A 21,080-nucleotide genomic window follows, 5' to 3' on the forward strand; every position below is an offset into this window, starting at 1 on the left:
TGCTCTTGTATCAGAATCCTCTGGTTGTAAAGCATGAAAAATTCAACTTAACTGGGTGTGAGCAGAACTGGAAATAGATTGGCTGGAATAACAGGGCTGGCTTCAGGCACAGCTTGATCTAGGGGTTCAGTTGGTGGTGTTGGGCCCTGGTTTCAGCACCTCCTCTTCTTAGTTCTGCATCTCTGGGTTGGCACCAACCCTCCTGGTGGCCACCTCCTTCAGCGAGTTTGGGTTTTATATCCCCGCTCTCCTGGGCTGCCAGGAAAGGTCAGGTGTGGTTCACAGAACTGTTGGGAAAAGTCCCTGTCTCATTGGCTCTGACTGGTCGGGCCCGGGATGTGACTTGTGAGCGTGGCACCCTGGGTCGTGTGCCTGCTTCTGGCCCCTGGGTTCGTCCTTCTAGAGAAGATCAGGGTCTGGGTTCCGGAAGTGGGGGTGGGTGCAGGTGGCAGACAGCGTCTCGTGGGCAGTAAGTGTGGGTTCTGCAGGTGTATTCGGGTGTCGTTAGGCTCAGGGTCAGGAGGTGGTGACAGCCCTGGTGACCCAAGACGCCTCCCGCCCCAGGCCCGACGCTGCCCCATTGGAATGCCGCTCCTGCCTTTGCTGTTGTCTGAGATATTCCCGGTGCCTTGAGAGCATTTGAGATGAGCTAAAGACTCCCGTGTGACCCTCGGGCAGGGGTCGGAGGAAGGGAGAGGCCTCCCACCCAGCAGGGTAGACTCGGGGCCCTCGGGCATGGGTTGGAGGGAGGGAGGGGTCTCCCAGCAGGGTCCCCTGGGGCAGAGATTTTCAGGCACACACTGGCTTGCAGGGTCGGAGGCTGGGGCCTTGGTCTTGCCTGCTGGCCTCTGAAGGCCACGCTGAGAGAATGACCACTTTCTCATACCAGGCCCGGCGGGGCGGCCACACCTGCAGCTCCAGGCTCATGGTCCGCCTGTGGAGACCAGGCCCCGTGGGCTGCGCCCTCTGCTGTCTCCCCTGGACAGGTGTGAGGATGGTGGGCAGGTGCACGGGTGTGTGTGGCACAGGTGAAGTGCGCAGGTTTGAGCGCAGGGCTGGCCCTTTGTGAAGGTGCAGTGAGTGCTGCGGCCAGGTGTTACCTGGCAGGAGTGTGGCAGCCTCTTGCGGAGGGCATGGGGCCATGGACAGCGGCTGTGCCATAGTGTGTGGCTGCTGTATCCCTAAGCACAGGAACACTCAGGCGAGGCTGGAGAGCTCAGAGGAGAGGGCCATGGAGGTGGGACCGGGCCAAGGGTGTAAAGCTGCAGGGAGGGTATGGAGCGCCCAAGCCGAGGGGAAGGTTCCCATCCCTCCAAGCGAGGGGAAATCTCCTATCCCTCCAGAGTGGCTGCTGCCTGTGGCTCCCTCAGGGCCGGCTCAGGGCCCCGTGCATTACTTTTCGAGGCTGCAGGCGGTCCTGGAAGCTGAGGCCTGAGGCCGGTAGCTGGGCGTGTCGGGGTCCCACCTGTCCCACCGGGTCTCCTCCATCCACCGCCGGGTCATTGGTGTTGAAGGTGGGGTCTGGATATGCCCTCCCTAAAAGAGAAAACTCTCTCACACTGAAAGGGGTGAGTAGGAGACTTCCAGACCTTTCCTCGGCCTCCTTCCTCCCAGGAGGGTGGGTGACCTTCGGTGCTAGCCTTGTCTCCAGAGGCCTCCTTACCTCTGAACGCCGGCTCCCCAGGCCTCTGGAGGCCCCTGTTGAGTGGATAAGACCCCAGACCCTCACTTCTGCTCCCACTAAAGGGCTGGCGGCTGCAGCCACTGGTAGCCTGGAGGCCTTTAACCCAGCATTCCTATTCTGTAGTCCTGTTTTTGTTTTTTGTTTTTTTGTTTTTTTTTTGAGATGGAGTCTAGCTCTGTCGCCCAGGCTGGAGTGCAGTGGCGTGATCTCAGCTCACTGCAACCTCCACCTCCTGGGTTCGAGTGATTCTCCTACCTCAGCCTCTAGTGTAGCTGGGATTACAGGTACCCAACTAATTTTTCTTTTCTTTTTTTTTTTTTTTTTTTTTGAGACGGAGTCTCGCACTGTCGCCCAGGCTGGAGTGCAGTGGCCGGATCTCAGCTCACTGCAAGCTCTGCCTCCCGGGTTCACGCCATTCTCCTGCCTCAGCCTCCCGAGCAGCTGGGACTATAGGCGCCCGCCACCTCGCCCGGCTAGTTTTTTGTATTTTTTAGTAGAGACGGGGTTTCACCGTGTTAACCAGGATGGTCTCGATCTCCTGACCTCGTGATCCGCCTGTCTCGGCCTCCCAAAGTGCTGGGATTACAGGCTTGAGCCACCACGCCCGGCCAGCCAACTAATTTTTCTATTTTTTTAATAGAGATGGGATTTCACCATGTTGGCCAGGCTGGTCTCGAACTCCTGACCTCATGATCTGCCTGCCTCAGTCTCCCAAAGTGCTGGGACTGCAGGCGTGAGCCGCCGCGCCCAGCCCCATCCTGTTTCTTTAAGGCCGTTGCTACCCAGGATGCTAATGCTGCCACCTCCTTGCCTGTGTCTCCCACCCTTCCCCACAGGGCCCTGAAAGTTATAGGAACAGAATCCCAGGTGTCTGCAGGCCTTGGGGGTGTGGGTCTGTCCCTGCCTCCACCGAGGCCTTCGCCCAACCATCCTTGAGCCACAGGACCTTCTAGGTTGCGCAGGAGGCACCAGGCACGTCAGCCAGAGGGCCTCGGGCCCCAGAGCCCCGGCTGCAGGGAGACTGCTGGGATTCTCCAGGGACCCAGAGGTGCCTGAGCCGTACGGCCCTGTGCTCAGGTCCCACCTGCTCAGAGCAGGGCTTCCCGCTCCTCGAAGCCTTCCCGCTCCTCGCAGCCTTCCCTCTACCCTGCCCCTGCAGCCTGGTCTGTAGGCATTAAGGCCTGGCCGCTTCAGATGGTCAGGTGCCTGGGGACCAGCAGGCAGTGACCGTCTGTGCCTCAGGCTGCTGTCTCTGAGTGCTGCACAGGGCCGGGGGTGAGACGCCTGTCTCCTTGTGTGTTCAGGGGCTCCAGGGCACCCCTCTCATAGACCTAGCTGCCCGCCGTTATTTGGAATCCCAGGTCCTGCCCGTTGCTGGGTTGATGAGGGAGCAGGTGTCTGTCTGGTGCTTAGGGTTAGACCTCGGGGACCCCCCGAACCTCCCCATAGCCCCCACCCTGAGCCCACGTCTGGGTGGGTGCAGCAGCAGGAGAGGGCGTGTCCTCCTGTCTGGGGTGGCCCCGCGGCCAGAGTCCCCTGCACAGGGCTCCAGGGCCAGTTGGTAGTTCCCGGGCCTCCCTAGCCCTTGCAGAGTGCACTGGGGATTCCCGGCGGCATTTCCTGCCTGCTTCCTGGGTTTGCCACAGGAGCACTTTCTCACGGCAGCGGCGGCACCTCAGGACCACAGGGAAATACAGAAGTCCCTGCGGCAGAGCCCGGGAGGAAGGAGGAAGCTCGGGGCTTGGGAAGGGGCTGCCACACCCCAACCCCGGGTTGGCCAGGTGAGGCCTGGGCCAGGCGGATCCCACTCTGCACAGAGGAGTGACTGCAGGCCTGCTCCGGAATGAGCCGGAACCAGGAACTCCCAGAGGCTGCACCATGCCCGGTGCCCACAGCCTGCACCTTGGCTGTGGGTGGAAATGGCCAGGTTGTTCTCACAGGGCGGGGGCTCCAGAAGTCCTGAATGTGGGCCATGCCACCCAGGGACCATGGCTGAGGAAGGGGGAGCCCCACTCCATCCCTCTGTTAGGGCACCCAAAAGGAAGGATCACCACTGGGTTTTTCTGAAGGAGTTTTTTTTTCTTTCTTTTTTTTCCCCCCTGCTCTGTTGCCCAGGCTGCAGTGCAGTGGTGCAGTCTCAGCTCACTGCAACGTCTACCTCCCGGGTTCACGCCATTCTCCTGCCTCAGCCTCCCTAGTAGCTGGGACTATAGGTGCCCGCCACCAAGCCCTGCTAATTTTTGTATTTTTAGTAGAGACGGGGTTTCATCATGTTGGCCAGGATGGTCTCGAACTCCTGGCCTCAGGTGACCACCTGCCCCGGCCTTCCAGAGTGCTGAGATGATAGGCGTGAGCCACCACACCCGGCCTCTGAAGGAGCTTTTTTTTTTTGAGACGGAGTCTCACTCTGTTGCCCGAAGGAGCTTTTAATGGCTAAAGCTGGAGTAACTTGAGCAACAAAAGGAAGATGGTATAAGGGGATTATAACCCAGGGAGCAAGCTACACGCCCCCAAGACCACAGACATATACATAAAGAATGGAATCAGTAAAAAGGAAGGGGAGAAGGCCAGCAGCTTTTGCACATGAATTCCAGATAATACAAAAGAAGGCTGGGCACCGGGGCTCCCTCCTGTCGTTGCAGCACTTTGGGAGGCTGAAGTGGGAGGATTGCTTGAGCCAGGAGTTCAAGACGACCTGGGCAACGTAGGGAGACCCCGTCTCAAGAAAAAGTTTAATTAGCTGGGCATGGAGGCGCCTGTGGTCCCAGCTACTCGGGAGACTGAGGTGGGAGGATGGTCTGAGCCCAGGAGGTCAAGACTGCAGTGAGCTGTGATTGTACCACTGCGTTCCAGCCTGGGCCACAGAGACCTTGTCTTAAAACATAAATAAATAGGCCGGGCGTGGTAGCTCCAGCTACTCAGGAGGCTGAGACAGGAGAATCGCTTGAACCTGGGACGCGGAGGTTGCAGTGAGCCGAGATCACACCCATTGCACTCCAGCCTGGGCGACTGCAAGACTCCGTATGAAAATAAATAAATGCAGGAGAAGTGAGGGAAGTGGAAATGCTCCCGAGGTGCATGCTGCAGTAACCTGTGGCAAGGAAGCCCCTCTGTGGCCACTGTGTCTCCCCGAGACGCTCTTTGATGACAAAGGACTGGGGGAGAAACCCTTGGTGTCAGGGCATAGCGGAAACGTTGCTGCTGTGGCCCCAGGTGAACCTCAGACCACTGGGCCAGCCAGGCTCCCCAACCCTCTGCGCCACCTTCCTTGGCTGAGGTCATGGCGTGGGGACGCACCGCACCCCTCTCCCAGATGTGGGGGTTTCTCCTTGTGTCTGAGCCAGCCTTGCCCCGCCGCCTGCCCCGGGGGGTGACCTTGGTGACAGCTGCTCCCACCCCGGGCTGGCCCCGCCTTGGGCCGCAGCCTCAATGGTGCCTTTCACAGGGGCCTGGACAATGCCACATGTTGTCCCGAGGGCCAGGCCCTGGCCTCACTGAGACGTGGGGCTTCCTGCCCTAGGCTCCGGACCCCGTGCTCCTGCGGGGCTTCCATGGTTTCTCCTGTGGTTCAGGACGGCCCCTCCTGGTGGTGCCAGGCAGGGATGGGCCAACCATTGCCCTAAATGTCACGGGGCAGACGGAGCCCAGGAGGGGGCTGGGGCCGTGCATGAGGTCTGGGGCCTCGGTTTCCCTGTCCATATAGTGGGGACGATGGTGTGCGGGATGAGGGCGTTACTGGGACCATCACCAGCCATTCCTTGCAGGCAGCGGAAGGCCTCAGGCAGCCCTTGAGGGGATGGGTGTTTGGGGCCCAGCCGGAGGCAGTGGGGCTGCCCCTTGGCGGGGACGGGTGTTTGGGACCTGGCCAGAAGCTGTAGGGCTGCCCCTCGGGGGGACGGGTGTTTGGGGCCTGGCTGGAGACCACGAGGCTGCCCCTCGGGGGACAGGTGTTTGGGGCCTGGCCAGAGGTGGTAGGGTTGTCCCATTGCCCCTCCCTGGGTGGGTGCCGGCTCCTGGCCCTCCGTGGGATCCCTGCCCCCTTCTTGCCATGTTTGTCTTATGGGAGTCAGGGTTTGCTTTTGTGCTTTGGGGCCCCTGTGCGGGGACCTCAGGGTTTGGGGCTTGGGGAGGAGGTACCCTGGGGCTGACCTGGCCCTGAGGGTGGCCCCTCCTGCAGCCTGGGCAGCCTGGCGGGGATGGGGGGGTTCATGTGTCACTCTAGGCGGGAAGGCGCTGTGGAAGCTGTGAGCCTGTGTGTGAGTTGGGGTTCTCTCCAGGCCTGTCGGGGGCCAGGACCCGTGCTGGGGGCTGTATGAGAACAGGAACAGATGAGAGCTGACCCCAGGAGCCCTCACTCACCCTCTGGCCTCATCCCCGGGAGCAGGGGAGCCTGCCTGTCCTGGCTGTTTGGAGAGAGAGTCCCATGCAGGGTGGAGCTGGGACCTGGAGCCCTCTGTAGGATATGGCTGCTGGCTTTCAGCTTCTGCTGGCCCCAGACGCACTAACCTGGGGAAGGTGCATTAATGGGTCGGAGAGCGTGGGTGGATGGGCCAGGCAGCCAAGCAGCAGGCAGGAGAGGTGGAGCCCTGTGCAGGCTCATGGAGGAGGCCTTCGACTCTGGGGCCTTGCCCAGCAAGGAGACGCTGCTCTGCCAAGCCACCGTGAGCTCCAGCGTTTGCCTCCTGGGTGGGGAGGGCAGGAGCCGATAGGATGCAAAGGCCGGAAGCCAGGTCCAGGCCCTTCACGGGGACGGTCAGGGTGCAGTGATCAAGGCCTTGGCCCTGTGCCCAGAGGCGACCCCTCCATGGTGCACCCCTTCCTGTGGAAGGCCAGAGGCGCCATGAGATATGAGGACCCAGTTCCCACCCCAGAGGGACCACCACCTTGTGAGCTGTCACTCAGAGCAGGGCCACGTGCTTCCCTGCCCCAGTTTACAAGAAAATTAGCATATAAATCACATACGTGAGGTGTGATTTACATCTACTTTGCATATCCTATTTAGAGTGCAGTTCCAGCTCTGATAAATCCAAAACCCAGCAGTCTTGGGCCAGGCGTGGGGCTCACACTGCAACCCCAGCACAGTGCGGGGAGAGGCAGGAGGGTCACCTGAGGTCAGAAGTTCGAGATCAGCCTGGGTAACGCAGTGAGCTCCCATCTCTACAAAAAAAAAATACAAAACTTAGCCGCGTGTGGTGGCATGCATCTGTGGTCCCAGCTACTTGGGAGGCCAAGGCTGGAGGATCACTTGAGCCTGGAAGGTCAAGGCTGCAGTGAGCCATGATAGCGCCCCTGCACTCCAGCCCGGGTGGAGAAAAACAGATTGAGCCTCGTAAACGGGCGTGGGCTTTACGTGAACGCTGTTCCTGTTTCCTCGGATTTCACTTCTCTCTGAGGCATGTGATGTGTGCGCTTCACTGTGGTGGAAGAAACGGTCTGGCTGCTTTCCAGGGACTGGGCACCTTACATCCCCATGGGCAGCATGGAAGGACTGGTGTCCGCGCCGGCAGTCGGGCATCGTGTGTGCATGTGTGCGTGCATGTGTGTGCATGCGTGCGTGTGCGTGCATGTGTGTGCGCGTGCGTGTGTGTGCGTGTACACGCTGGTTTGGTTTTGCTGTTCTCGTGGGTCGTGGCGACGCTGAGAATCTTTCCTGCTCTTAGCCGTGTGGTAGGCGGGGGGACTCCTGAGAGAGGCCTCTGAGCAGGGTATGGGGTGTGCACTGGACCCCGCTCTCCATAGGTGGGACTAGACCTGGCACACAGTGGGACCAGCTCACATCAGGGCCCGGCACACAGTAGGTGTTTGATAAATGCTGGTTGACTCCTCTGGTCTCTGCCCCAGGACTCACGAGTCTTAAACTTTAAGAGAAAATGGCTGTTTCTGGCCTCAGCCCACACGAATGTCCAGGACGCTGCCATGTGAGGGGCTGTGCTGTGGGGAGAAGCCCCGTCTCACTGGCTGTTGCCGGCGCTGCCCGTGGAGTCCACAGGGGGCTGCAGACCCCGAGGTCCTGGCCCTCCCCAGTGAGGCCAAGGGACTGGCCAGGCTTGGGGCGAGCAGAGGCTCAGCCTGAGGTCCGGACTGGGCGTGGGGTGAGTTCAGAATCGTGGCTAGGGCTGTCCTGAAATACACTCCTGCGTTGTCATCGCCCCTGGAATGCGGCGGCCTGGCGCCTGCTGTCGGGAGGACCGGCCGGGGTTCGCACTGGCGTCTGGACCCCGAGAACACCAGACCCACCGCGCGCAGAGGGGGCAGTGGCCTCCCCGACCCTGCGGGCCTGTGCGCTTCCCGGGGCACTGCTGCCACCTGCTGGGTGCAGCGGGCATGGCGGGGGCTCCTCCCCACCCTGTGGCCTCCAGAGCCCGGTGGCTGGAAGGGGCCCCGCTGCGTCTTGGGCAGGGGTCTGTGGAGCCACACACACTGGACCCAGCCAGCTCCAGCCCCCGTGGGCCAGGTGGCCCGAACTTGTCTGCATCCGTGACACAGACATGCATGCCTTGGAGGCTCCCCGGGGTGCACACAAGGCCGTGAGCGGCAGGCCAGGAAGCACTGCTGGGCTTGCTGCTGCTAAGCTGCCCAGGACACTTCTTGGCGTCCACCCTCAGCCACGAAGTGCTGAGTCCAGAGAGGTCCTGATGCCAGAGGCGGAGCCATGGGGACGCCCAGCTGTGCTGGGGCAGGGGCTCAGTCAACAGGCGTTCTGAGCAGACCCTGCCTGAGGGACGCTGGTGGCCTCGCTCTCCCAGCAAGAAGCAGGAGAAGGGGGTTCCTCCACGGGAAGGGGGCTCCCAGCTGCTGCTGTGTGCACGGGGCTGGGAAGTCAGCCTTGTACAGGCTTGGGAGGCAGGCAGCTCCAGGCTGTGCGGGGAGCAGGCCTGGTCTGGCACCATCCAAGACAGCCCAGGGCCCCCTCCCCGACGGCGCCAGCTGTCCCCTCCCCGACACCAGGCATTTTATGGCATCTCAGCAGAGAAAATAGCCCCTGGTCTCTGGTGTCGGGATGGGGCTGTCTGAGCTGGGGAGGGGACGCCAGGGAGCAGGAGACTTGGGGGTCAGGGCTGAGGGGCGGTGTCTGGAATCTGAGCCGGCCGAGGCTCTGTCTGGCCTGGTGGCTGCTGCAGGTGGCTGTTTAGCCCCACCTGGAGCCCACAGCCTCCTCGCCTCCCTGTGGCACAGGTCAGCAGCCCCCGCCCTCAGATGACCCCTGGAGGGGCTCCCAGGCCACGTGGCCAGCAGGACAGGATGCTGTCCCCAAGCCAGTGGTCTCTGAAGTAATGGGGGGGGCCACGGATGCTCAGCAGGCGGCCCTGAGGGACCCACAGATGCGCTGCAGAGGGCCCTGTCACCCCGGGAGAGGCCTGTGGATGCTCAGCAGACGGCCCTGTCACCCCAGGAGAGGCAGCACCCACTGAGGACGCATTCGACCCCAGCCACAGAGCTGCTGCCGATGGCGGGACCTGCACGTGACCCGAGGCCCGGCAGACGGAGCCCAGGACGCGGACCCTGCAAGCCACATGCTGTCAGTGTGGGAGAGCTAGGGCCGTAGAAGAACCTGCATCTGAGTCTGCAGAATACGGAGTTCTAGAGCGGGAGAAAGGACAGGCAACGATGGGAACCATGGACTGGGAGCGGGACCGGGGTGATGGGAACGCCCCTTTGAGTGGCCGCATGTCGGTCACTGACTGCAGCTCAGTGAGGTGAAGCCACATGCATTTATTCTCCCACAGCTCTGGCGGTCAGAGCTCCAGGATGATCCCACCGGCTCGAGGCTCGGGGTGGGCAGAGCTGGTTCTGGGCTCGGGGCGGGTCCTCTGGCCTCTCCCTGATGCTCCTGGGCTCTGGGGCCCCCTCCGGCCTCAGTTTCCATTGGCCATGTCCCCTTCCCTCCTGTCCTCATGTCTCTGCCTCCCTCCCGTGATCGTCTGTGAGGTCCTAACCACACATGGAAGGTGGCGTGTTCAGGTGCTTCGGCTCCCGGGGGATGCCTGGTTCACTTTTCTGTGGCTGTGTGGTGTGCGTGAGGCCACAGATGGAGATGAGGGCTTGGGCTGGGCTCCCCTCAGATGAGCTTTCCTGAAACAAGAGGGGACAGCACCACCTGGACTCAGCAGTCGCGGGTGGAAGAGGGAGGAGGCCAACCTGGTCCTCCTGGGCAGCACGTGGTTGGACCCAGCTCTGCCTCTGCCCATGGTGGCTCTGGCCATGCCCACCCGGGGTGGAGGGGGTCCCTGGGGGCCGGTAAAGGACAGCTGGTTGGATGTCCCACTTATCCAGGCCCTCCTCGGGCTGGCTCGGGCCAGGGTTGCAGCCATCAGCCCTGGTCCACTGTCATATCCCCTCACCAACCATCCATCATCACTGAACCACGTCCCCCATGTCCCCTCTCCCCCAGTGTCTTCCCCCATCCATCTCCCCCCGTGTCTTCCCCCATCCATCTCCCCCCGTGTCTTCCCCCGTGTCCCCTCTCCCCCCGTGTCCCCTCTCCCCTGTCCATCTCTCTGTCTCCTCCATGTCCCCTCTCCCCCAGTGTCTTCCCCGTCCATCTCCCCCCGTGTCCCCTCTCCCCCCGTGTCCCCTCTCCCCCCGTGTCCCCTCTCCCCCCGTGTCCCCTCTCCCACCATGTCCCCTCTCCCACCACATCCCCTCTCCCCTGTCCCCTCTCCCCTGTCCCCTCTCCCCTGTCTCCATCTCCATGTCCTGTCTCCCCTGTCCACCGTCACCCCTATCCACTGTCCCCTCTCATGTCCCCTCTCACCCATCCACGGCCACCGTCTGACCCATGTCCCCTCTCCCCTGTCTGTCTCCCTGTCTCCCCCATGTCCCATCTCCCCCATGTCCCATCTCTCTCATCCATGGTCACTGTCTGACTCATGTCCCCTCTCCCCCACAGGGTACCGCGAGGGCTTTCTCTGGAAGCGTGGCCGGGACAATGGGCAGTTTTTAAGCCGGAAGTTTGTGCTGACGGAACGAGAGGGTGCCCTGAAGTATTTCAACAGAAATGACGTGAGCCAGACACAGGGGTGGGGTGGGGGCCTGTCCCGGGGCAGCATCCTGGCCTCCCACGCTGGGGCCTGTGGTGGCCACGTCCATCCTCAGCTGCCCTCCCTGCTGCCCCCTCGATGGGGACACTCCAGGAGAACCAGCCTGTGACGGGCTGTGAAGCCTCTGTGTGCCGGTCCTGTGTGTCTCCCGGTCCTCTGTGTGCCGGTCCTGTGTGTCTCCCGGTCCTCTGTGTGCCGGTCCTGTGTGTCTCCCGGTCCTGTGTCTCCTGGTCCTCTGTGTCTCCCGGTCCTCATGTCTCCCGGTCCTCTGTGTGCCGGTCCTCGTGTCTCCCGGTCCTCGTGTCTCCCAGTCCTCGTGTCTCCCGGTCCTCTGTGTGCCGGTCCTCGTGTCTCCCGGTCCTCGTGTCTCCCGGTCCTCTGTGTGCCGGTCCTCTGTGTCTCCCGGTCCTCTGTGTGCCGGTCCTCGTGTCTCCCGGTCCTCTGTGTGCCGGTCCTCATGTCTCCCGGTCCTCGTGTCTCCCAGTCCTCGTGTCTCCCGGTCCTCTGTGTGCCGGTCCTCGTGTCTCCCGGTCCTCGTGTCTCCCGGTCCTCTGTGTGCCGGTCCTCGTGTCTCCCGGTCCTCTGTGTGCCGGTCCTCGTGTCTCCCGGTCCTCTGTGTGCCGGTCCTCGTGTCTCCCGGTCCTCTGTGTGCCGGTCCTCTGTGTGCCGGTCCTCGTGTCTCCCGGTCCTCGTGTCTCCCGATCCTCGTGTCTCCCGGTCCTCATGTCTCCCGGTCCTCTGTTTCTCCCGGTCCTGGTGTCTCCCGGCCCTCGTGTCTCCCAGGGTGGGGCAGCTGAGGCTTTCCAGGAGCCTGGGTGGCCAGGCAGGGCCCCCTGAACTCAGGCCCAGCCGTGGGAGGGGGAGAACCTAGTCACTGGTCCCCGCTGGAGCCAGCCAGGACCCCAGAAAGCCTCCAACTTTCCTGGAGGTACCCTGGAGAGACTGGCTCGAGACAAGACAAACACATTGGCCAGAATGGCGGGGTCTCCGCCTGGTGGCCTCAGGGCCGTGGGCTGATGGTCGGAAGCACCCGCCCTGAGCTGTGGTACACTGCTGTCAGGCGCTGCCTGGAGGTGGACTGGTGGCTGGGGCCTGCCCCTGTGGGAGCTGCCATGCCGTGTGGGGCCCGGGGCTGCCCCTGGGGAGGGAGGTGCAGTGTCTGATGTCAAAAGCCACCCACACAGTGTCATTGAGTCCCCATCACCCCTGGGAGGGAGATGCCAGTACCTTCTGCTTACAGACCGGGAGGCCGAGGCTCAGAGAGGTTAAGTAACTTGCCCAAAGCCACACAGCACAGCAGGTGTGCCGCCAGCACCCACAGGGTCTGCCCTTCCTGCTCCCCCGAGCTTGGATGGTGGCCCCTGTGAGGTGCTCAGACCCCACCCCTTCCCAGGCCAAGGAACCCAAGGCTGTGATGAAGATTGAGCACCTAAACGCCACCTTCCAGCCGGCCAAGATCGGCCACCCCCATGGCCTGCAGGTCACCTACCTGAAGGACAACAGCACGCGCAACATCTTCATCTACCATGAGGATGGGAAGGTGGGTGCTGGCGTGCACTCGGGCCAGGGCGGCACGGGAGGGCGGGCACTCGGGCTGAGTGGCATGAGAGGGCGGGCATTTGGGCTGGGCAGCGTGGGAAGGCAGGCACTCAGTGGGTGCTTGGACAGTGTGGGAAGGCAGGCACTCGGACCAGGCGGCATGAGAAGGCGGGCACTCGGGCTGAGTGGCACGGGAGGTTGGGCACTCGGGCTGGGCGGCATGAGAATGCAGGTGCTTGGACGTGTGGGAGGGTGGGCACTCAGACTGGGTGGCACAGGAGGGCAGGCACTGGGTGGGCAGCAGGGGAAGGCAGGTGCAGGAAGACAGGTTCCCTCCCGAGCCCGGGCTGCCCAGGAACCGGATCACCATGCTGTCTCTGGGGCCATCCAGCCTGCTCCCATCAGTGGGGGCTGCCAGCTCAGGCTAGAGGATCCACCACCCCCACAATGCCCACAGGGGGCCTTTGGGGGAACTAGGGTCCTATGGGGAGGAGAAGGGGACAGCAGCCAGCTCTGGGGCTGGTTTGGGCAGTGTTCCTTTGGCTGCCCTTGGCGTGGCGGTGGGGAGCACGGGTGCACCCCTCATCTCTGGAGGACTTGGGGGGAACCCAGATAAAACTCCCACAAAAGCTATCCTTTTGTCTTTGGGCCAGGCTGCAGGGGGCCCAGCGGTGGGTCCAGCCTCTTTGTTGCATTGGTTCTCGTTTCTATTTTTATCACCCGTCTATGTGCACGTGGTCTAAAGCGCTAAATTGTTCCCAAGTCTTGAGAAACAGAAGTTTGAGGCCCCTCCTAACCCCCATTGGGAATTTGTCCCCGTATCCAAAAATAACCTGCCGGTGTGGCTGCAAATGTACCCATTTTAGGCACCATCTGACAACTTCCCACGAGGAAGTAGAGGTTCCAGCTCTTTCCATGCCCTCCCACATGCCCGTCCCCGTCCCCTGCCCACCGTGCTCCCCTGGCGTCTGCACCTGGGGTTGTTACGGGGCTGACGTTGGATGCCTCGGAGCACACTGCGATCCCTTTACCCACAGCAAGCGGCTGTGTTCTCTGCCACAGTTGACGGTGTGCTGCCGTAGGCTCTCTGCAGACTTTTCTCTGGAGGCAGTTGGGCACCGGGAGCCCGTGACTCCCATGGCCTGGAGATCTCGCTCCTGCAGGCTCATCTCCTTCCCGGGTGGAGTCTTGCTGCCCGGCCCCACATCTTTTTAGTTTACTTGTTCCTTTTGGTAGAAGCGATGTGCTTGGAAGGAAAGTGGCCTGTCACCTGGCATCTTGGAACGTTCTACCTCCTGCTTGGCTTAGACTGTGGCTAGATATAGAATTCTAGGTTGGAGTTAATTTTCCTGCTAGTGCTGAAGGCTCTGCACCACAGATCCCTCCCTCCCAGTACATCTGTCCCGGGGTTTTGAAATTCTCCAATGCCGTGCGTGTGTTGGCAAGAGTCCCTTCATCTTTTGCTGTGCTGGGTACAGGCCCAGGGTGGCCCTTCGAGTCCAGTTACCGGTTTCCATGAGGTCAGGGATTGCTTTCTTATCTAATAATTTCCTCCCTCCACTTTCTTTGTTCTCCTGTTATGGAGACGTTGGCACTCTTTTTTTTTTTTTTTTTTTTTTGAGATGGAGTCTTGCTCTGTCGCCCAGGCTGGAGTGCCGTGGCCGGATCTCAGCTCACTGCAAGCTCCGCCTCCCGGGTTTACGCCATTCTCCTGCCTCAGCCTCCGAGGAGCTGGGACTACAGCCGCCACCTCGCCCGGCTAGTTTTTTTGTATTTTTTAGTAGAGACGGGGTTTCACTGGGTTAGCCAGGATGGTCTCTATCTCCTGACCTCGTGATCCGCCCATCTCGGCCTCCCAAAGTGCTGGGATTACAGGCTTGAGCCACCGCGCCCAGCCGATGTTGGCACTCTTAAGCTGGCTCATTTTGCTTCTACTTTCTGGGAGATTTCTTCAACTTTGTCTCCAACACTGTATTGAGCGTTTTGTTTCTGCTCTCATGTATTTAATTTTACAGAGAGCCTTTGGTTCTTGGAGTATTTCTTTTTCTTTTTTTTTTTTTTTGAGATTGAGTCTTGCTGTGTTGACCAGGCTGGCGGGCAATGGTGCGATCTCCGCTCACTGCAACTTCTGCCTCTCGGGTTCAAGTGATTTTCCTGCCTCAGCCTCCTGAGTAGCTGGGACTACAGGCATGTGCCACCACGCCCAGGCAACTTTTTTTTTTTTTTTGAGGCGGAGTTTCACTCTTGTCTCCCAGGCTGGAGTGCAGTGGTGCAGTCTCGGCTCACTGCAGCCTTTGCCTCCCAGGTTCAAGTGATTCTCTTGCCTCAGCCTCCCGAGCAGCTGGGATTACAGACATGTAATCCCAGACACGCCCAAAAATTTTGTATTTTTTTGTAGAGATGGGGTTTCTCCATGTTGGTCAGGCTGGTGTCCAACTCCTGACCTCAAGTGATCCCCCCGCCTCAGCCTCCCAAAGCGCTGGGATCACAGGGGTGAGCCACGGTGCCTAGCTGAATATTCCTTTTTGAAACGCTGTTTTTGGTTTGATTGTGGTATCTTACTAATGTTAATTTTTGAAGCTTGCTTATCCCTGAAAAATGTTTTTGTCTTCTAAGTGGCTGCCGGTCTGATCTGCTGGGTTCCCTGTGAGAAATCTTTCCCAGATATCCTGGAATCTGGGCAGGTCAGATCCTCCAAAGATAAATCCCCCGCCCAGGCAGACGCGCTTGGCCCCCAGCGGTGGGAGCTGAGGGAGTTTGGGCTGCAGCCTGCAGGGTCACAGAGCTCCCTGGAGTGCACCAGGCATGTCCCGTCTGCCCGGAGCCCCCGAGAGTCGGCTCCATGTCCTGCTGGGGGAAAAGGGACGAGCTTCCAACCAGTTCTCCTGCTTAGAGCGCCCTCCATTTCCGGGGACCTGGAGCGGTGGATTCCCAAGGCCTCTGGGGCAGTGCGGTGTGGACAGGTTCAGCTTCCTCTACCCGGAGGGAGGGTGGGGCCAAATGGGATGGGGCGGGCTGGAGGAACGGGGTGGAAGAGGGAAGGAGGGGAGGCTGGTTGGGTGGTGTGGGTGTGGTAGGTGGGCGTGGCCTAGGAGGAAGGGCCACAGGAGAAAGCAGGGCTCTAGAGGCCTATGAGGGGCAGTCTTGGGCTGGGCGGGTCTTTGCTGGGTGGGGCCACTGGGAGAGGGCAGGGCAATCCCAAGGCTGTGGGAGGAGCCTGGGGCTGTACCATCCTCCAGCTGGTGCTGGACTGGGAGTCAGCTGAAGAAGCTGTGACTGGATTGGTCCAGTGCTGGGGGCTTTGCCTGCGGGACAAAACTCAAGGCCAAAGGGGCTGGGGGAGAAGCCTAAGGGGGCATGAGAGAAGGGAAGAGGGATGGGCCTCCCTGGTTCTTCCTGGTTCTTCCTGGCCCTTCCTGGCCAGGAGAGGGTGGAGCCAAGAGTGGAGATGGGCACCTTTCCTGAGGTCACCAGCTCCAGGCTATAGCCTGGACAGGAGGCCCAGGGCTCAGGGCTCAGGGCTCAGGGTACAAGGTCATGGGGCCAGGGGTCTGGGTAGACCCCAGGAGGGGCGCCGGGTCTGGGGGCAGGGGACAGCCAGGCTGAGGTCGGGACCCCAAGGGCACCCGACGTGGGGCTGGGTGCCAGGCCTGGTCCATGGGCCCTCTGTCCTAGGGTGCTGGCCCACTCCATGGTCTCCAGAGGACCAGGGCAGCTCCCTGGAAAGCAGTTCTGCCCTCTGCCCACTCTTGGTAGGGGGCACAGCTCCAAGAGTGTTTATAAACAGATGAGCCTCCCTTCCCCCGTCATCCCAAGACTTGCATGAGCTACAAAATAAGGATCTTCATAAAAATAGCACCATCTGAAAGGAAGGCAGGCTGGCCCAGGCCGCAGCAGAGCCAGGGCCACAGGGTGAGCTTGGATGGCAGCCCTAGACCCCGTCCAGTCCTAGACCCCATCCAGTCCCAGACCCCGTCCAGTCCCAGACCCCGTCCAGCGCCAGACCCCGTCCAGTCCCAGACCCCGTCCAGTCCCAGACCCCGTCCAGCTCCAGACCCCGTCCAGCTCCAGACCACAGCAGAGCCAGGGCCACAGGGTGAGCTTGGATGGCAGCCCCAGACCCCGTCCAGCCCCAGACCCCGTCCAGCCCCAGACCCCGTCCAGCCCCAGACCCCGTCCAGCCCCAGACCCCGTCCAGCCCCACGCTGTCCAGCCCAGCCCCACACTGTCCAGCCCAGCCCTTAGCCTAGCCCAGCCCTTAGCCTAGCCTAGCCAGCCCAGCCCTTAGCCCAGCCCAGCCCAGCCCAGCCCAGCCCAGCCCAGCCCAGCCCAGCCCAGCCCGCCCAGCCCAGCCAGCCCAGCCCAGCCCAGCCCAGCCCAGCCCAGCCCAGCCCAGCCCAGCCAGCCCAGCCCTTAGCCTAGCCTAGCCTAGCCCAGCCCTTAGCCTAGCCTAGCCCAGCCCAGCCTTAGCCTAGCACAGCCCAGCCCAGCCCTTAGCCTAGCCCAGCCCAGCCCTTAGCCCAGCCCAGCCCAGCCCTTAGCCCAGCCCAGCCCTTAGCCCAGCCCAGCCCAGCCAGCCCAGCCCTTAGCCTAGCCTAGCCCAGCCCTTAGCCTAGCCTAGCCCAGCCCCTAGCCTAGCCCAGCCCCTAGCCTAGCCCAGCCCTTAGCCCAGCCCAGCCCTTAGCCCAGCCCAGCCTTAGCCCAGCCCTTCGCCAGCCCAGCCCTTCGCCAGCCCAGCCTTAGCCCAGCCCAGCCCTTAGCCCAGCCTTAGCCCAGCCCTTAGCCCAGCCCTTAGCCCAGCCCTTCGCCAGCCCAGCCCTTAGCCCAGCCCTTAGCCCAGCCCTTAGCCCAGCCCTTAGCCCAGCCCTTAGCCAGCCCAGCCCTTAGCCCAGCCTTCAGCCCTTAGCCCAGCCCTTAGCCCAGCCTTTAGCCCTTAGCCCAGCCCTTAGCCCTTAGCCCAGCCCTTAGCCCAGCCCTTAGCCCAGCCTTAGCCCAGCCCTTAGCCCTTAGCCCAGCCCTTAGCCTTAGCCCAGCCCTTAGCCCAGCCCTTAGCCCAGCCCTTAGCCCAGCCTTAGCCAGCCCTTAGCCCAGCCCTTACCCCAACCTTACCCCAACCCTACCCCAACCCTTACCCCAACCCTTACCCCAGCACAGCCCAGCCCTGCCTTGCCTTTAGGCCCTTTGGCCCTTCTCAGGACTTCGCTGGGGGAGTCCGTACCCACCTCCCGCGGAGGGGCAGCCCCTGTGTAGCAGCGCTGGCCTCAGTGTGGGCACAGAGGCCAGGTCTGCACAGGACTGCTGGGAGCTGAGGTGTCGGGGAGGAGGAAGGGGCTGGGCTCTGGGGGAAGCGGCCCCTCTGTGCGGACCCCAGCCCTGCAGCCTCCTGAGCCCAAGCCTGTGCCCACCTGTGCCCCTAGGAGATTGTGGACTGGTTCAATGCACTCCGAGCTGCCCGCTTCCACTACCTGCAGGTGGCATTCCCGGGGGCCAGCGACGCAGATGTGAGTTGAGTGGTGGCCGTGCGGTCAGCTCCAGGGCGGACGGCGGTGGTGGGGTGGGGGGTGGAGGGTGCCCTCGTGCCCTGCGGTCAGCTCCAGGGCGGACGGCGGTGGGGGGTGGGGGGTGGAGGGTGCCCTCGTGCCCTGCGGTCAGCTCCAGGGCGGACGGCGGTGGTGGGGTGGAGGGTGCCCTTGTGCCCTGACTCTGGGATGACATTGAGCCCTAGGGTGGGCCTGGGACTGGCCAAGGGCTCACCCTGAAGTACCTGCAGTTCTCCTGCCTCACTCTAGAACTTCAGCTCAGCCAAAGGGGAAAGGGGGAGGGAAGGGGGTGGCAAGCAGAGGCAGAGACGCGGACCTTGCAGAGGCTGTGCCAGGCCTGGGCCCTGCCCTGGTGGCCCGGGGTGAGGGGAGCATGGAGGGGCACAGTCAGGGAGGGTCTCGGCCTGAGCTGCGCTTCTGAGGCCCCCCGCCCGGTGTGTCCTGCCCCAGCTGGTGCCAAAGCTCTCCAGGAACTACCTGAAGGAAGGCTACATGGAGAAGACGGGGCCCAAGGTGCGTGTGCTGCCTGGGGTGGCCTGGGGTGTGTCATGGTGGGTCTCGGGCTTAAGCGCAGTGACCTTCCCAGCTGCCGCCTCCGTGTTTTAAACTGGTGTCTGGTGGGTCCTCATGGCCCCTATCTGTGCCTGGTCGGGGTCCCCGCAGACCCGGGCCACTGTCCTAGGCTTTGGTTAGACCCTCCCTGCCCACTCAGTCCGACCAGCTTCCTCACCCACAGGACTGCACCCGCGCGGCCAGGGGCCCACATCTTGCCACTCCCTGAGGCATGATGTGGGAGGGAGAGACAAATCCCGGGAGTCTTGGTGGTCCCGGGAGTCTTGGTGGTCCGGGAGTCTTGGTGGTCCCGGGAGTCTTGGTGGTCCCAGAGGAGAAGTGCAGGTGTGAGGGCTCATAAGTGAGGCCTGAACCCCCATCTGGGGCCCAGGGAGGGCTGGGGGACCTGGAGGAGCAAGAGGGAGGTGCCGTGTGGAGGCTGGAGGGTTGGCGTGTGCAGGGGCCTCGTGTGGCGTGGCAGGCGTGAGTGAGTGGAGGTGACTGACCCGGACTGGCCAGGACTGGCCAGGACCCTGCCCTCCGGGGTGTGCTGCTGTTGGCTGGATGCAGTTCTGCCTCAGCTGACCTGCCAGTCACAGGTCCTCTCTGACCCACAGCAAACAGAAGGCTTCCGGAAGCGCTGGTTCACCATGGACGACCGCAGGCTCATGTACTTTAAAGATCCCCTGGTAAGGAGCAGCTGTGGCCTGGCCCTGCCCTGCCCTGCCCGGCCAGCACAGGAGGGCAGCTCACTGGCTGGGGCTACCAGATGTGTGACCAGGAGGGTGGGTGGCCTCCCGAGTCCTGGCCTGTGGCCTCCCCCGGCTCTGAGTGAAGCTGGAAGGGACATGGCCTCGCCTCCAGTGTGGTCTCCACCCACAGGACGCCTTCGCCCGAGGGGAAGTTTTCATCGGCAGCAAGGAGAGTGGCTACACGGTGCTGCACGGGTTCCCGCCGTCCACCCAGGGCCACCACTGGCCGCATGGCATCACCATCGTCACGCCCGACCGCAAGTTTCTGTTTGCCTGCGAGACGGAGTCCGACCAGAGAGAGTGGGTGGCGGCCTTCCAGAAGGCGGTGGACAGGCCCATGCTGCCCCAAGAGTACGCAGGTGAGGGGGGCGGGCAGCCAGCAGCCTGGACGGGCTCCCAGTTCCCTGCGGCTGTGACAGCACCGGACCCTGTTCCATTGCAGTGGAGGCACACTTCAAGCATAAACCCTAGCGAGTGCGGTCAGAGGCCCACGGACACTGGACTCACTGTGGCCGACGGAGGGGACCTGTGGATGGGGGACTCCAGCGTCCTGATGCCACCTGGCCCCACCTGCTCCTCAGGGCAGCCCGGGCGCTGCCAGGTAGGGCCCGAGCCTCAGCTTCCGGGATGCTTCTCTGGAACCTCAAGGCAGGCAGCCCTGGCCCTGACCTCTGACCCCGTCACGCTGCTGCTGACCACACCCAGTCAACCTGCCCCTCCCTGATCCAGGGCTCCCCCTTCCTCCAGGGCCCAGTCTGGCTCCCGAGCTCAGACGGGGGCCCCAGGAGCTGCCCACCGTGGCTGAGGGAACTTCCAGGCCTCAGCACAGAGCCCTGTTTGGGGCCGGCACGGTGGGCAGCTGCCGGCTGCTGGGGACTGGGCCCTGCTCGCATGCCACCCGCCCTCTCCCCACCTCCACAAGTATTTATTGAGCGCCTGTTGTGTGTCACGGGACCGTGGGGGCTGTGGGGGTGTTTGGGTGGATTATCCGCACAGGTCCTCCCTGGGCGGGAGTCGCCCCAGCCTGTGCTCCTGGTTCCCAGGCTAGAGGGGTCACCAGGCTGCTGTCCCACCACACGTGGCCTCTGTGTGCCCAGCACGGTGCTCGCTGACAGTGGTGTTTGAACCCTTGGGGATGATGGCCTGGGCCGCGGTGAGGCCACGAGACGCAGAAGTGGCCCTGGGGGGCCCGGGCACTGTCGCACTTGCTGCTGGTGGCCCAGCCGTGTATTTATTTCTCACCTATCTCCTTCCTGTCAAGGCAGGCCGGGCTCCAGGGCTCCCCTTGTGTGGGGCGTGCAGGTGGGGGAGGCGTCTGCAGGTCACCTGGGGGGGCCCAGCCCTCTCCCAGCCTTGCCTGGCTGAGCTGTGTTCCGGGGAGCCCTGGACAAGCCCTCATAGTGGGGAGGGGGTTCCTGAGGCCGGGCATCCGCTGCCCTGTGTCACATCCTGGAATAAAGTGTGGCTCTGGCATGGTTCCAGCTGTGTGTGCGAGGATGGAGTGGGGAGGAGGCTGGGCTGGGAACACATGGCCCTGCTCCCCTGGCTTCAGGAGAATCTTTGTCTGCTCCCAGGGACCTGACAGGGCCTTTGCTCCCTGAGGTTTGGCGGGAGGACGTGGTGTCTGAGCTGGTCACAGCACCATGTTCCTTGTGCACGGAAGCTGGCCCCCACACGAGGTGCTCCCCCCCACCCGAGGTGCTCCTCAGCACCCCTTCCCCCGCTGCCTCCATCTGAGGCCTGCCAGGCAGTTCCTGGGCAGAGCCCACAGCCTGAAAGACAAGCCCAGCTCAGCATGAAGGAGAGAATGGGGGATGCATCCCGGGTGGGGGGGGTCCCCTGTGCCTGAGAGCGCCCCCATGCTGAATCCCACTTCTTCAATGAGGAGCTGGGGCCCCAGGGCAGGGTGGAGGTCTCCCAACCCCAGCCTAGGGGTCCCCAAGGGGGCTGTGCTGGTGAGGATGTGGGTGAG

The 21,080-nt window shown here is 62.5% G+C and overlaps 1 protein-coding gene across 1 annotated transcript in view; it reads left to right on the top strand.

The window, feature by feature from the left end:
- ADAP1 (ArfGAP with dual PH domains 1) overlaps positions 1-20,589 on the top strand; it is a 60,073-nt gene extending 39,484 nt beyond the window's left edge. Inside the window, exons 5-11 of the mRNA XM_033194433.1 lie at positions 10,575-10,687; positions 12,119-12,265; positions 17,682-17,765; positions 18,255-18,317; positions 18,974-19,045; positions 19,239-19,467; positions 19,551-20,589. Of these exons, the coding sequence (XP_033050324.1) occupies positions 10,575-10,687; positions 12,119-12,265; positions 17,682-17,765; positions 18,255-18,317; positions 18,974-19,045; positions 19,239-19,467; positions 19,551-19,579 (737 nt within the window). The 3' untranslated portion in view covers positions 19,580-20,589. The remainder of the gene's footprint in view (positions 1-10,574; positions 10,688-12,118; positions 12,266-17,681; positions 17,766-18,254; positions 18,318-18,973; positions 19,046-19,238; positions 19,468-19,550) is intronic.
- The last annotated feature ends 491 nt before the right edge of the window (positions 20,590-21,080 follow it).

The sequence above is a fragment of the Trachypithecus francoisi genome, unplaced genomic scaffold, assembly GCF_009764315.1.
Source record: "Trachypithecus francoisi isolate TF-2019V2 unplaced genomic scaffold, Tfra_2.0 Lachesis_group4, whole genome shotgun sequence".
In the NCBI taxonomy this organism is placed as follows: domain Eukaryota; kingdom Metazoa; phylum Chordata; class Mammalia; order Primates; family Cercopithecidae; genus Trachypithecus; species Trachypithecus francoisi.